Source organism: Calonectris borealis, chromosome 4 (assembly GCF_964195595.1).
Source record: "Calonectris borealis chromosome 4, bCalBor7.hap1.2, whole genome shotgun sequence".
In the NCBI taxonomy this organism is placed as follows: Eukaryota; Metazoa; Chordata; class Aves; order Procellariiformes; family Procellariidae; genus Calonectris; species Calonectris borealis.
Window position 1 is genome coordinate 43,857,164 of NC_134315.1, and position 15,410 is coordinate 43,872,573.

At 38.9% G+C, this 15,410-nt stretch overlaps 2 protein-coding genes across 8 annotated transcripts in view; one reads left to right on the forward strand and one right to left on the reverse strand.

The window, feature by feature from the left end:
- DDX60 (DExD/H-box helicase 60) overlaps window positions 1-2,210 on the forward strand; it is a 50,359-nt gene extending 48,149 nt beyond the window's left edge. For all 6 annotated transcript variants that reach the window (XM_075149372.1, XM_075149370.1, XM_075149375.1 and 3 more), the window contains one exon: window positions 55-2,210. In XM_075149372.1, the coding sequence (XP_075005473.1) occupies window positions 55-157 (103 nt within the window). In that variant the 3' untranslated portion in view covers window positions 158-2,210. The remainder of the gene's footprint in view (window positions 1-54) is intronic.
- LOC142081954 (uncharacterized) lies at window positions 2,162-13,680 on the reverse strand. 2 transcript variants are annotated; one of them, XM_075149379.1, is made up of 8 exons: window positions 12,738-13,675; window positions 11,177-11,263; window positions 10,723-10,956; window positions 8,901-8,923; window positions 7,878-8,023; window positions 7,198-7,298; window positions 7,001-7,102; window positions 2,162-5,905 (listed from the first exon to the last, which is right to left on the reverse strand). In XM_075149379.1, the coding sequence occupies exons 1-8, from the start codon at window positions 13,275-13,277 to the stop codon at window positions 4,121-4,123; spliced, it is 3,018 nt and encodes a 1,005-aa protein (XP_075005480.1). In that variant the 5' UTR covers window positions 13,278-13,675; the 3' UTR covers window positions 2,162-4,120. The 2 variants fall into 2 exon arrangements, with proteins under 2 accessions (XP_075005480.1, XP_075005481.1); XM_075149380.1 differs by lacking the exon at window positions 7,001-7,102 and having other exon boundaries at window positions 12,738-13,680.
- Window positions 13,681-15,410: the final 1,730 nt, after the last annotated feature.

Genomic DNA, 15,410 nt, shown 5'->3' on the forward strand with positions numbered 1-15,410 from the left:
CTTAAAATGAAACAATGCTTTTTTTTTTCTTTTTTTTTTTTTTAAATAAAACAGAACATCACTGAGTGAACTGTGTGATGATCCAAATGATAATGTTCTACTGGCATTTCAACAACTGAGCGAAATCTATGGAGAGAAACTGAAGTGTGTTACCTGAAGAAAAAAGGGAAAAAGAAAAAAAAAAGAAAAAAGCAGCAGCAGTACATAATACTCTTACCACACAGATCAGCTGCCTTTTAAGTTAGGAAGTGACTAGGTCTGAGTTGTCAAATGTTTCGTAATAAAGCTTTAGTAATATCCAGTATTAGTAATAAAAGTTTACTTTAGAAAATTAACCTTCACACATTGAAATTTTAGCAGCTCCAATGTCAACGAAATAATTGTTTCTAGTAGATTACAAAACTAGGTAATTGCATATATCTTTCAATTGCATATTTTTTTTTTCAGGCAGTGATATATATGTTAAGGCAGCTCTCAGAAATATACTGAACAAATGTCACAGTTCTGACAGCTGGTGAGATTAGCCTCTCAGTAGGACAGCATTGCAAACTTTCAGCCCATTTGTGAAGGATGTTCAGCAATTACTTTGGCAATTATAATCAAATAAATTGTTCTAATTATTTTCCAAGGTTTCTATTAAGTTATGAAGTAGTACCTTCACAAACCATTGTAAAAGCTTTTAAACCGGTCTGCAGTTTTTAGTCTACAAAATTTTAAGTATAAAGAGGGTTTTATATTAGTACAATGAAGTTTGATTAATAAAATGTTCCAACCATATGTAGAATTGCCTCATTTTTCACCTCTTGTATCTTTAATAATCAGAAAGATCCAGGACACCTCTAGCATACTTGTCAAAAAGTCCCTTGCAATATAAATTACTGAGTTTAGTAAAATAAGTTTCCTAACTATTTTCTTAGTTTTTTTTGTTGGGAAGAGCAAAGTTTTCAGCAGTATTTTCATATTTTCATTCCTGAAAATTCTTCAGCTTAACACTACATTTTAGTCTACTTGTAGTCTGAAAAAATATATACACACATACTAATGTTTAGTTAACATAGGAAAATTAGGCTTTGACAACAGTCCTCATTGCCACACACAATTTTATAATGATGACCAAGATATTAATGTAAGTTATTCTCTATTGATAACAAGCAAAATGTGCATTAAGGACAATTCAGAATCCCGTTTCTTCAAATTAGCTCTAGTGTTCATCAAATGATCACTGATGAAGTCTTTGACTTGAAATCTCTTTCGGCAACATTAAACTACATGCGACATTGCTAGGAGATACTGGTGGGAAAACTTCTATGTAGTCAGGTAGTGCTGCTGAGCTACCATCAAGTGACTTACTCTTTTTTCCTTACAGTTTTTTAATGTGTGAAACAAAATTATGACAGAAATGGAACATAGTGGTAGAAAAGACTACTTTAACTCTGTTTGGAAAATAAAATTTACTCAAATTATTCTTTACTGTTTGGGAAGTCATGCCATATGTAGATAAATGTTGCACAACTGTTCTTCAACTAGGGTAGAAGTGGCCTTATTTAGACTTTTCCATGTTCATGTTTCCCAATATAAATGGAGTAATCTTTTTAGCTAAGACACAATTAATTGAGCAAGGAATAAAGTCAGAAATTGGTCACATTGTGTTCTCAGTTATTTGACCAGTACGCATGAAATCCTGCGTGAAAAACAAACTTTTTAGGTACTAATTTTATATGCTGAAGACTGTAATGTCTCTTAACGAGGTAGTAACATCAGTCAACATTTCACTTTTAATAATGTATATAAAAAGCACCTCACTCCTGTTATGGCTTTTAGTAAGGAGTCAATAGTGAAAGATGACCCAGTGATTAAGTCAAAATGACCAAAGAATCAACTTGGGAAAAGATCAGAAAATCAGTAATTCTACTGATTTAATATCTGGGTGGACTGTAATTTTATTTACTATTGTAAATAAAACATCCTGCTTACCATTTATCTCCCCTGTAAAACCTTCATGCTGAGCTATAATGCACTTAGACAACAACTTGCCATGCTTGAAACGCAGTCCTAGGACTGTATTGAACCCACACACCAACAATTTCTGCTTTCAAAAACAGTGTATCGTAGTCTGTTTATTTGCTTTATGATTCTATAATGGTGTCTTTTCACTAAAAGACGAAGTATTTGCTTTAAAGTTTAACTTTATCAAACTCTCATGAAACACTGTAATAGAAATGAACAGAAGTTACCTTGAAAATAAGTAATTTTAAGAAATTCAGTAGGGTTTCTGAATAACCCTAACTCATTAGGATTTTTTTTTTCACTGTAGCAGAAAACAAACATTTTCTACAACCTTCTGGCAACAAGTTTTATAGGTGCCTTATCTGTCTCTAAAATTGTTCCATTTCTCTCGCTTTCATTGTAGTGGGATCAACCTCAATCCGTGACACTCTCTGCCATTATCATCACACTCAGCCTGTGCCTTCCAGTAATTTAACTTAATACCTTTTTAACACTTCTCTCCTACACGTGCAGAAGAACATGACAAGAATGTCTAGAGATAAAAGCAGATCAATTCTTAGAAAACTGAAATACAGTAAGACTTAAAAGATGAACATAAAGAACTACAAAACTAACAATAAAGAGAATTTTCACCACCTTCCTTACGATAATGCAGACACGAAGGGAAGATTAAGTTTTATAAATTCTAGAAACTATTTTTCAGCACATTTAATAGAGGAATGCACTGCCACAGAAAAACTGGGGCCAACAATTTAACACAAATCAACTTAAAATTAGGTCAACATTTCCTAAACAAAGAATAGTATTTCTAAGTATTCTGTCACAGTAAGTATATCGGTAAGCCTTGCAGAGATTTAAATTTAAGTAATATTTCTCTTACAAAGTTACAAGGATAATTTGGATTTTTTTTTTTTTTTAAAAAGATGACTAGTTGCCAGTGAAAAATTCTGAAGGGATATTAAACATTAAACATTCCGCATTCTGATCTTGCCAGTTGACATATCTACCTAATGCAGGATTAATTTATTTAAAATCTGGCACCAGCTCTTGCTGGAGAGTGAACTCTAAATGGAATAGAGCTTTAATCTGAAATAGTACTACTGTCTGCGTATTCTAATAGCTAAAGCACAATTATCTCTTGGATGTAACAAAATAGTTAATAAATTAGAAAAGATGGTATTTTTATCCTCACTTTGTATCGTATTTCACAGACTAAAAATTCAATGAGTTCTGGATCATTAATACTTACAGTGAGAAGTGCCATTTTCCTTTTTTAAAAGGAGATTTTTGTGTTTTAAAAGCTAGATTCTCCTAATGCTTTCACCAAAAGAGCAAGTTAATATCTGTTCACCGATTCCCAAACTGTTGCCAAAAGGAACTGAAAATTAGTTGCGACAGTTACTTTTCATAAAGGCAGCATTTCAGAAGTGTAGCTCGCACCCTTCTGCAATGTATAGCAAGGACATTGAAGTGGTGTTTCAATTTCAAAAGCGTAAGAGAAACTATTGAAATTACACTACAAGTTGCACCTTCAATATACATTAAATACATCATAGAAAAAGAAAACAGCCAAAGGGAGCTACGCAAAACAATTTTCAGTAACACCCTTCAGCATCCTTTATTTTCCCCATGGCTCTCCTCCCTCTCAGCCTATGAGGTGAATGCTATTGTCTGTACTCTTACTGATTTAAGCTTAGTGCAAGTGCTGCTGCACCGAAACAGCAAGATACTGCTTCCTGTTGCAGAGGCTTTACTGAACCCGCTTTTCTGGGATATCTCAGTTCCCCCCGCCACACACACACCGCCCCCAGCAGCGCTTCTCAGAAGGTCTGCATTCTTAAAGATACAGCATCTATGGTCATACTTGAGTCTTTAACAAGACATGACATTTTTGCTTGTTTCTTCAGTTTGGGTTTGTACTATAAAAATCACTTTAGTACATTGTACTTGCTGATAAGCAGTTATGTTTCTGACACAGAGATACCTCAACTGGCAAGAATCAGGGAGAATAACAGCTGTAAAATCACAGGTATCCCCACTTTTTAATGTGTTAAGTAGCATTTATTTAATTCCAGCTTATTTAAGTATAGTTATCTTCCACTTCACTCTCTCTTCATGTCTCCGATTTTCTTCTAGTAGATATTTTGTCTTCGGCAACAGAAAAATATTCTGATGCACTGCTGGTATCAGTAGAGACTGATGTTTGACTTAGCTCTTCAGTGTCAGAATCGCTGTCACTTGGCATTCCTCCTGCCTCATTTACCATAAGCACAGATCCTCCTAAAGATGGACCGTTGCATGTGCCAGGAACAGGACAAGCTGCATTCTGAAACTGTACAGAGTCGGGTTCATCTTCCCTCCTGAGACAGGAACAGCTGTTTTCAGCAACAGTTTCACTTTCTTCATCTTTTACCTTTGCTTCTTGGTTTGTTGCTGTAATAAGTTGAGTGGAAGATGCATTCTCGTACTTAACAGGAAGGACAACTGAACGTAAAGGCTGACTACAAGAAGAATTACTATCAGCAAGCATTTCTGTGCTTTCAGTTTTCTTAGACACGTTCATATGAAAGGACGAACCTTCACATTTTGGATGACTATGTCTAGAAGCAGGCTCTGCACACTCTGAGGATACAGGCTTCCCTAGATTTACAGGTGTTGTGTCAGGAGATTTCACCTTCTCTTTCTCCGTTTTTTCAGTACCATTTCCAGACAAAAACGAGGAAGTCAGCGAATCAGAGGTATTTCTGACAATACTTCCAAATGAAAATACTGGTGAAGGCAACTGAAAACAGTTATTTTTGAAGGAAAATACACAATTACTGGGGAGAAAGGGGGACTCGGAGACGATATTCACCCCAGCTGCAGTGTTGGTTTCTGAAGTACTGCAAACTACAGTTGTGATGGATTCTGAGGCATTAGCTTTTTGTTCCCATGAGACAGATGATTTCTGTGAATCGTATTCTGCAGTTTCCTTTGCAGAAGGTGTTTCTCTAACATGAGATAATGTATTTTTGTCAGATGGCTTCTCAAATTGGCTAAAAAATGAGGATAATGGTGAAACCTTAGATGAATTGCTGACTCCCGATCCTGCAAAACAATCTCTTTCTGAATTGCCCAAGGGGAATGAAAAATCTGGCTTCCCACTTTCTGCTAAGTCTAAATTAGGACTGGTTGAAGCATCAGAAACCGTGGTTTTGGTTACAGGATCATGTTTTCTAAATTTGCTTTCATCCTGGTTATCAGTTTTATCCGCACGATCACATTTTCCTAGATAAAATTGAGGGAAAACATATTTCCTGTCTTTCTTTTTAAAGGAAAATGTACCTGCATCTTTAGTAAACCTGGGTAATGAGTTGTTACATGCACTGAAAGCAAAAGGTGAAGCAGGAAGTCTCTCTGCAGAAACATCTAGAAATTCTGAATTTGAAACAGTAACAGCTACTGATGCTGCTGGTTTTAAGCTGGATGAAGTGCTAGAATTTGTGTCCATTTCATTGGAAACAATAACTGCTGATGCCTGCATTGGCAATTTTTCTTTAATTACTAAGTCTTTAGAGCTTTCTGATAAGGCTGAAGTGGTTACTTCCTGGGAACTTCTCTCATGAAATAATTTTAAGTCACCGTTTGTTTCAGAAAAGTTCATATTTGTGGATGGGATGCTGTGATTACTGGTTCCAAAAAAGCTTCTCTCAAAGCCATCTGCTCTTTGCAGGGTTCCCATTTTTACTTTATCTGTGTTATTTGCTTTGGTAGGTGAAGATACAAAAGGAGTTCCTGAGGACCTATCCTTCAAAGCCTCAGCAGTTACAAATTTATACTTTTTATTTGCAGGTAAAGTTCGTGTCTTGAACTCATTGGTGAGCTTCTGACGTTCCATGTAGTATTTGTAACGTAACTCCTACAATTACAGCAAAGAATCCCAGTAAGTAAAATGGCCTTTGTGGATTCAGCGGTTATAAAACTCACATACAATCCTAAGACTGAAGAAAAGTTTTTGTATATTCTATAGCATTCATGATGTATTTTGCCATTGCTGCTAAAAGGCAACAGAACACAAGTCATTATGGAAAAAAGTTCTTTAAAAACAATTGAACAAGATACACATGGAACCCTGATGACAAAAGTAGGTTTTGAAATAGGAGACTATAGAAAACTCTATTTAAAGTCACTGCCAAAACCAGCAATAGCTAAAAATACTAGCTTAGACATTAAGTGACAAATTCTCAAATTGTCATGAAAAATAACCATCTGAAAACAATTTAGGTGGTGGTGTGTTTTTTTTTTTTTTTACTAGATACAATAACTATATAAATTGTATTTTCAATGGGAATAGAAAACAGATGTTCTCCAAAATAATACAGCAAAAGAAAAAGAATTCTATATTTAAAGGACCTAAGCAACTTTTTCATTTAATCATTTGCTATTGGTATTTTCAGAACATACGTTATGTGATTCACTGCCAGCCATGCTTCACTATCTCTAACTAGAATCATTCTGTACAGAACAATACTCACTCAGCCACTCACATGGAACTGCTAGTAAGTGAAAAAATCTAGTTGTATAACTAGATAATTCGAAACAAAACAAAAGAGATTGGATTCAGTTTCATGTCAAATTACCAGGAATTTTGGTAGTGTTAGAAGAGTGAATTCTATTATCTTCAGAAAACAGAACACAGGCAGATGACTTCCCCTTCAAATAGGCAATAGAGATGCTTATTTGGATTAGAAAGCTACAGATATACCTCAAAAAGCCACACTAAAATATAAAAATAAGTATTTCAAGTCAGTAGTAAGATTAAGTTCCAGCTTTCTGAAGAAAAAAGAAAGAGTAAAATCCTGATAGCTTTAATAACCTAGTCAGATTTACATTCTAGAATTAGAAGGGTACCTTTCTACTAAGAAAACTGAAAAAGATTATAAAAGCTTATTTAGAAAGTTGTGTCATAACGAACAGTAACTTAGCCATACTTACAACAGATGTTCAATCATACCTCATGACTCATGTTTTGAAATGCTGACATTTCCGATATTGACATTAAGCGAGTACAGATCCTGCTACCGTCTGCTAGTGCTTCCTCCTGCCCTGCTACAGGCTGAAAAATGTTTTGCAGCAGACATTATAGTTCATTTTGGTAAGACAAAATAAACAAAATAGTACAGCGTTGTAGCCCCATAGTCAATAACTTACAAGAAATGTCTTGGGTGTATTCTTCTGGTGCTGCCATTGCTTTATGTTATTTTTAAATAGAGTATTTTTTGTGGAGTTCTCATTTCCTCCAGAAGGTAGATCTATTAGAAAGAATACAAGAATACTGATGGAGAGCATATTAAGTATGGAAAGGTTCCTGTGCATCTAAACATAGATTCCAATTGAGAACAAAAGTATATCGCCCTAAGTGAGACCCTAGTACTTGTCGAAACTTCTGTGATATAAAGCAAGAGGCCTGCGTAAGAAGTCTTCTAAATGCCTGGAGATGCCTGCCCTGATACAAAACCTAACATTTTCTCCTATGAGGTAAAAGCATTTAATCAGAGCGTTGATGTTCATATTATACTACAACAAATGCCCATCTAGTTCAGCAACACACTTCTGACAGTGGCGATACTGGTTGTATAGAGAAATTATAATGACACTTCCCCCAGCTTCCAAAAATACAGCCTAGGGACCTTCTAGAGAAAGCACAATACATTCACAAAATGCATTTAAAAGCCCTTGATGAATGTATCGTCCATTAATTTGCTCAAATGCTTTCTGAACACTTGCATACTTTTGCCATGCAGATCGTTTATTAGCAATTAGTTCCACAAGTTGCGGGTTCCTAGAGTGACTTCCCAAATCTTGTCCTGTATTAAGTCCTTCTTCCCTACCTTTAACAATGCCTACATTAACGGGCATTAACTTCAAAGCCAAGATTTCATTAACCACAGGTTTGATATCCATCTTCTTTTGAGTATACTCTGGTGGTTTTTCATAGCTGGATGCTATATTCATCAGGTCAAGCTGAGTTTTCATTCTGGAAAAGGAAAATAAAAAACCCCAAACTTAAACACTTAAGGCTTACGTGCCAACAACTAAATTACACCTGCCTAATACAAAAAAATTATTTTAAAAAGAAATCACTAAGAGGGAGATGAAATCAGAAAAAGTCAGTCTTCAATAAAACGTCAGTTCCTAGATTTTTTTTTTCTTAAAACTTACTACTTGACAATTCACTTGAATTAGGTTTCATACACAATGAAAACTGCAAGAAGTAATGCCTGTAGTTCAGCAAGAAGATTAAACCCCCCCACTTTTCTTGGTGTACTATACCTGCATCTAAATTATACTCTTTCTTCAGAGGGTATTGCTACTGCTAGTCTGAACCACAACATATTTTAAAGAACTCCATTTCCAATATTCTTTCTTAAACCCTGCTTAAAAAGTGATAAGAAATGTAATTAAGAATCATTATAAAAAGAAATATACAGGGTATGTGCACTGCAAACACAAAAGTGGAGACACTGCAGAATCTCCATACACGCTCTTAGACTTAAAGATTTCTGTAAAAGCCCCAGGCATGCTTCAGTGTTCCTGAGTTTAAATAAGATATCTAAAAATATCCAATCACCATGTATTAATGAATTCCTATACTCAGTTTTTGTCAGGGAGCCAATTCAAAAGATTGATTATCTCTAGTCCCAGATAGCATATCACTAAAATTCTTGACACATTTCCTAAAACTTAGAATATGAAGCAGCAAAAAATCTGAAAGCATTATAATGTCTTAATTACTAAATACTATTTTCATTTTAAGTTGCTATATCCGATCATATCCAAAGTAACTATTTTCTTAGTTTTTAATCTTAAAATTACACTAGAGAACTAACAAAGCATGAAAAAAAAATATATACCTTGTATTCAAGCCACAGGCCACCTATAAATAAAACAAGAATTTGTAAGATACGAATGAGTTTTCCTCCAACTCTCAAAAGAAGGAGATTATTGCTTTATCAAAATACTTCAGAGACTGAACTCCCTGTCTTCATTTCACAGAACTATAGGAAATAAACCTGTTAACATTCAAAAAAAAAAAAAGAGAGCATCCAAATGTAAAAAAAAAAAAGTTATGTCTGGGACAATGATTTCTCTTAGAATATTTTGTGTTAAAGACAAAAAGAACTCCTTCAGAGACAAAGGAAGGCATTCAAATCATGAATCATGACCCATATGGTTATCTAATCCATTTCAGACGTTCAGATATTTGTAAACATTCAAATGAAAGACTATTTTTTATTTCTTGGTGAGGGAAGCCTCTGCTACCTGCTCTCAAGATGCTATTGCACTAAAATTAAAAAAAGCTGTCTTTTAGTTTTGAATCAGCCACATAATGGCAGTATGAAGCGCACTGGGCTGTAGTCAAGTGACACTTCCCAAAGAATGGGTAATGAGAAGCAAAAAACTGACTGGATTATAGACTAGCTGCTATCATATAAAAACTTGGTGATCTCACTGTACTGAATCTTAAAACAACCACAACAACAAGAAAAACCTACCTCACTGAAATGAGTTGTGTACTGTTATGGGGGGCAGGCGGGAAGGTGCTAAATTTAAAGCATACTAATCACTGGAGTCAGAATGTTTCTTCCAAAAATGGGAGTCACTTTTACTTTGGGTAAAAGTGAAATTTTCCTTAACGAGTTGTTACCAGAAACTTAGTCAAACTCTAAGTACTTTATTGCTGCCTTCAGATAAATAGAAGCTAAAAGACTCATTGCAGAAAACAGCAATATGCTGTGGTTTCTTAGGAAAGCATAAACCTTGAAGTTAAAGAAAATACAAAATTCAGTAGTTATTTAAGTACTTTGCTCCATATCCACCATCTGCCTAAATTCCATACAACCGCAGCCACGGTGTTTGACATAAACGAGATGAAAAGGTCTACACTAGCTTAGGTAACACTGAAGATTAAGCTTGTGTCTTGAGTTCCTCTAGCATTTATCTCTAAATCAGTGTTTTTCTCTGCAGTTCCCTTAAACACTATGAGGAAGACTTTCAGGGTCTTGTATAGAGAAGTGTATCTACTACGTAGTACAGTGTATATCAGAAGTGCCTAAGCCAGCTTTGAATAGGCTGATTTATCTCTATTGCACACCTCGGTGCAAAGTTTACAGCAGGTTTTAAAATCAGTATAATCACCTTAGCTAAGGTATCCCAACACAGTACTCCACTGTGCAGCACAGACAAGTTATCAGTTCTGTAATGTCTTACAAGTTTAAAAATGCAATGGAAGTACTTAATATGCAAAGCATTTGAAAGTATGTATGAAAAAGCAAATGAATGAGAGAAAATTTTGAAGGTAGTACTAGTAAATAACTCCCTACCCAGCACCAAGGCAGCTTACTTTCACAGCTGGTAGCATGATATAGCAAGTGTTACAGCAGCAGCTATACAGTCAATATTAATTTCATTAGTTTTCAGTGAAGAAAATAAGTGTCTACTGTCACTAAATATCACTGATAAGCTCCAAAGAAAGCTTTTCAAACTCTTCTAAAATGAAAAGCACTGTTGTAAAAAAACGTATGAAGTGTTAAATAATTTTAGTCTGTATTTTTCATTTGTTGAATTTGTTTTTCCTGATCCAGTCATTATCATAATCTACAATATAGCAGGCTCTATATGACATTTGAGGTTCATTATACAACTGATATCAAATAATAACAAAAAGGCCATCACCTCCAGGAAACGCTGAGGATCGCACTCATGGACAAGCTTTTCACAATCCTTCAAAAAATTCTCAACAGTCTTCTTGTGAGTTTCCTTCATTTTCTTCCAAATCTGAAATTCTTTCTCTTTTTTACTTCTTTGATTTTCAACATCTTCTAGCAATTGCCGTTTCTTCATTTCCAGAGTTTTGAAAATTTCTCCAAATTCCAGTGCAATTATCTCTGCATCATTGTTCAGCACCATCTAGAAGCACAAGAATATAAAAACAGATGAAAATGCAGTAGCAACACCTACACAGAGTCACTTCCCTGAGTAAGCTCAGAGCACATCTATGCCACACGAAGCACCGGTATGCTCCGTGTTGTGATTAACCTATCATGAGAAAAAAACAAAGACACATATAAATATATACAAATATAAATAAATAAATAAATATGTAAACGATCCAGTATCTGTAACTCACGTCCGTATCATTTGGTTGACTTGAGATTTCATTCATCAGCTTCTCATTTACTATTCTCATTTTTTTCAGATTGCTGAAGAAGGTTAACTGCAAGACAATTGAAATTGAAACACTTACTACGACTTCATCCACTCCATAAAATAAATACATCTCAGTGGTTATCTAGAATCACATCATGCGATGTTCTGTACAACATATTAAACAAAGCTTGTGATTCAAAACATCACTTAATAACATTTAATGCTTTCCTGGATCAGTACACAAACTTTCTTTTGCTATTTCTCTCTCTCAAAGTAATGTTTTTAGGCTCACCTACAATGCATATTGCTAGAATGGCTACAAGGATTACTTTATAGTTAAAACATTGTTTCCCTCAGCCTTTTTTTTAACCTCTCCCCTCACACACACATCTATCACAATGTAACCTGTTATTGCAGTTTGACAAGCAACTGTGTGATATTAACTTTTTTTTTTAATGCCTCACACTGATAAAATAGAAAGCTGTCCATAACTGAGTTATTTCAGTTTGGTTTTAAACTAAGATTATCACTCTTATTTCCTCCTTTACCTCACTACATTATCACCAAGCTTTACCTAGAAAGTCTAGTGCAAAGACTGTTTTCCCCTGGTTTCCTGAGTGACACGCAACTGGTGATGGGAAAGGCAGGAGGGAAATCAGTGCAAATGCAACTTTTAGCTTAAAGAATAGTCAGTGCTGTACTTAAGCTTTTATACCGATACTCTTCATCTCTGCACTGCAGCTGTTTCAATTACTGCACAGAAGAACTGCTGTATGACATGCCATCCTGCACTCAATTTGCATAGGGCATGAAAAGCTCATTCTACCCAAATGGTAACTATTTTAGCAAAAATCACAACAACTACCACCACAACCAGCCAACCAACCATTAGGCCAGGCAGTTGCTTTCTGCATGCAAACAGGAATGCATTTTGGTTTTACATTTATTAAATCATTACTAACCTAAATAATCTATTTCTAAATATGTAATTATCTATGACCCAAACTACTTATGCCAGCTCAGAAAGCCTATAAAAGTATCTGTGGGTGGTATGTGTGGGGGTTTTTTTGTTAGTAGGACTAGCATCTTCCTGAACTTGGAAAAACTGGATCCAGACATGCAATAAACTCTTAGCATCAGTGTGTTTTTTCAGCAAAGGCTGCAAGTCTCTATATTAAAAAAAAAACCCCAAACCAAAAAAAACCCAACTCTTCCGTTGCTTTGGTAAGTTGGGTTCAAGTCTATTGATACTGTAATACCGCCTGGTCCCCTGTACGTGGTGGATAAAGTCTCACGGCAGCAGGGGAAGGGACACCCCGGTAGTCGGCAAACAAATCCTGACTCCTGGTTCACAGCAGCGTACTCCCTCGCTGCCTCTCGCCTGCTCACCACACTGCGTTTTCACTGCGTTTTCCCTGCGTTTCTGAGTAAAAAAGTAACGCGGGCCCGATGGCATCCCCTGTGGGACCTCCCAACCGGACCCCTAGTGTGCCCGACCTCCCAGCCGGACCCCTGGCACGGAGGGGAAGCGCCGCGCTTACTTTTTCCTCCTGGTACACAGTGTCTATGAGGTTGACGGAGTGGAAGATGCCTTGGTGCTCCTCAGAGACGCACTGCCCGCACCCCGCCTGGCGGCACATCCGGCAATAGAGCTGCACCAGCCGGCTCGGATGCTTCTGGCAGGTTCCCCCGAGCGCCAGCGGGGAAAGCAGGCCAGGCCCCTGCCCTTGCTCTGCCTCCCCCGCCTTTGCGGCCCCTGCCGTGCCAGACCGGTAGAGCTTGACCACCTCCGCCAGGGTGGTGTTGACGGGCAGCGCGGCGGCGCCGCCGCGGGGCAGCGGGCACAGCTTCCTGCACAGTGGGCACGATACCCGGGCGCCGGCCGCGCCAGCGCCCGGCCCCGGCCCGCCCCGGGAGAGGCGGGCCTGCCCCTGGCCCCGCTGCTGCTGCAGGCGGGCGGCCTCGGCCGAGGCCAGGCACTCCAGCACGCAGTCCCGGCAGAAGTTGTGCGAGCAGAGGGGCAGCGTCACCGGCTCCTCGAAGAGGGACAGGCACACGGCGCACGTCAGGCTGGCCTCCATCTGCGACAAGCAGGCGGGCGGCCGCGGCCGCCGCTCCTGCTGCCGCGGGCCCGGCTCGCAGGCGGGTCGGCTGGGCGCCTCCGGCTCGTCCCGCTGCCCCGGGCCCGGCTCGCAGGCGCGCCGGCTGGGCGCCCCGGGCTCGTCTCGCTGCCCCGCTGCCTCCAGCTCAGCGTCAGTGAGCCCCGCCGCCGAGGGGCTGCAGGCCACGTCGGGGGAGCCAAAGACCCCGCAAGCTCCGAACTCCAACCGCCGCTTCCAACCGCCAACTTCCCAGGAAGTGGAACCCGGCAGCGGGGGGAGGGGCAAGGAGAGACGCGGTGGCGATTGGGGAAGGTGCGAGATTGACACCGCCGCTTTCCAGTCAGGGCAGACGGGGGGCGTGAGGCGGCGCCATGGGGGTGGGGCGCGGAGCTGTCCCTGTGTGACCGGTGGCCCGGCAGCGCTGTGCCGGCGGCGTGGGGCGGGGCGGAGGGTGCTGGGACCCGCCCCTGCCCGGCGTGTGAGCGGCTGCGCCCCGGGACGCCTGCCGGGCCCTAGCGCCGCCGCCGCCATTTTGTGACAGCCTCTCCACGGAATTCCCGCTCTGCGTGTTGCGAGGGGAGCCCGGCGCAGGGCCGGGCGGGCCTCGGGAGCTCGGCCTGCGGGAAGCACCGCGTGAACAAGGCAGAGAGAGGTGTCCTTATGCCTGCCTGCAGGTATACAGAGTTAAAGCGTAGTAAGTCCACGGTGCTGGCGTACGGCTGTTACTAGCTACCTCTAACTGCAGTTTCAAAATCATAATATAACGTAAACTTAGGATTTTGTTGCCAAATTGGGATAGTGCTCATCTCGTTCTCATTTTTCTTCTTACTTTATTTTTCCTCCCAGAGCTGTTCCTTCCAAAGTTCTGGCTTAATAATTATATTATCCACCTGAAATATTTCAAAATGTGTCAAACTCGAGGGAGTCAGCTGAAATTTTAAGCTTATTGTAAATCAATAGATTAGTAACATAAAGTCAGTATTTACAAAAAAGCAAGATACACTGAAAATAACATTATTTTCACAGACTGAGGGAGGGGACAGGTGCAAACAGCATAAAAGCAAACACATATTTGTATGTTTTTATAGTAGTTCTTTATTCAGCCATACTGAGCTATACTTGCAGAAAGTACCTATTTAAAAAAAAAATCAAATGTTGGTGTGGAGTTGGAAACCTTGTAGCTGCAGGAGAAAAACAAAGGGTGGTTATTTTAGTGAATATTACCACATTTTCCCTTACTGATGTCTGTTTCTGTAAGAGACTGACAGAAGGTACAAACACACAGGCTGGAAAGTCTCATGGATAGGCTGCACTGAATAGACTCAGGATATTCAAAAGTCACGTTTTCCTGTGGGACGAGGACTTGAGGCCGGGCTTTGCTGCCTTTCCGCCTTGCGGCACGAGTTGTTGTCACCAGACGTTGTCAGACTGCGTTTGCTGGTATTCTGAGGAGCGTTGCATCCTTCAGCCTCATTTGGAGGTGCAGCGCTACCTACTGCTAGCCAACTCTTGAATTATACCATCTGGGGCATCCTGGAAATATCTCAGTGCTCTGCAGGTCAATATTGAATTAATGATTAAAATGAGAGAGGCGCAAATGGAATTTCAGAGTTTAATCCTCTGGAACTTCTCCATCAAAGCTACATAATGCTTCGTCTTCTAGGGATTTCCAGTGCACTAAATCACGAATGGTTTGGGATACTTGATTCTAATTTTTTCTTTCATTTCAGACGGAAAAAGGGAAATGCCATTAAGTTTGTGGGCTAAATGAAAGAGAATACAAAAGCACTCTTTGGTGAGTGACTGATAATAGACTGGGGCAGATGCTTAGTTTGATAGTAACTAAAACAATAATGTTCAAGAGCACAAAATATGAGGTATGAGAAGTGGGAAAGAAAAGAAGAAAAATTACTTAAAGGAAGAAATCATTTTGCTAGAAGTAAGTAAAGCAAAACATTTTTTCTCTCCAGTATGGAAATGAATAGGTTCTTCTGGAGCCTATTGTCTAATGTTTGGGATGTTGTGAGACTAAATAATAAACATATGCTTACATGGAGTTATTTTACTACTTGCTTCATTGATTTACATTAATCATAGAAACAGAAATATTAA

Excerpts from the sequence above, each read along its gene's own strand:
- LOC142081954 (XM_075149379.1), bottom strand. The coding sequence starts at position 13,277 with ATGGAGGCCAGCCTGACGTGCGCCGTGTGCCTGTCCCTCTTCGAGGAG. Across the intron at positions 11,264-12,737 it reads CTGTGTACCAGGAGGAAAAA|TTAACCTTCTTCAGCAATCT; the intron begins GTAAGCGCGGCG and ends ATTGTCTTGCAG. Across the intron at positions 8,924-10,722 it reads ATCCTCAGCGTTTCCTGGAG|GTGGCCTGTGGCTTGAATAC; the intron begins GTGATGGCCTTT and ends TTTTATTTATAG.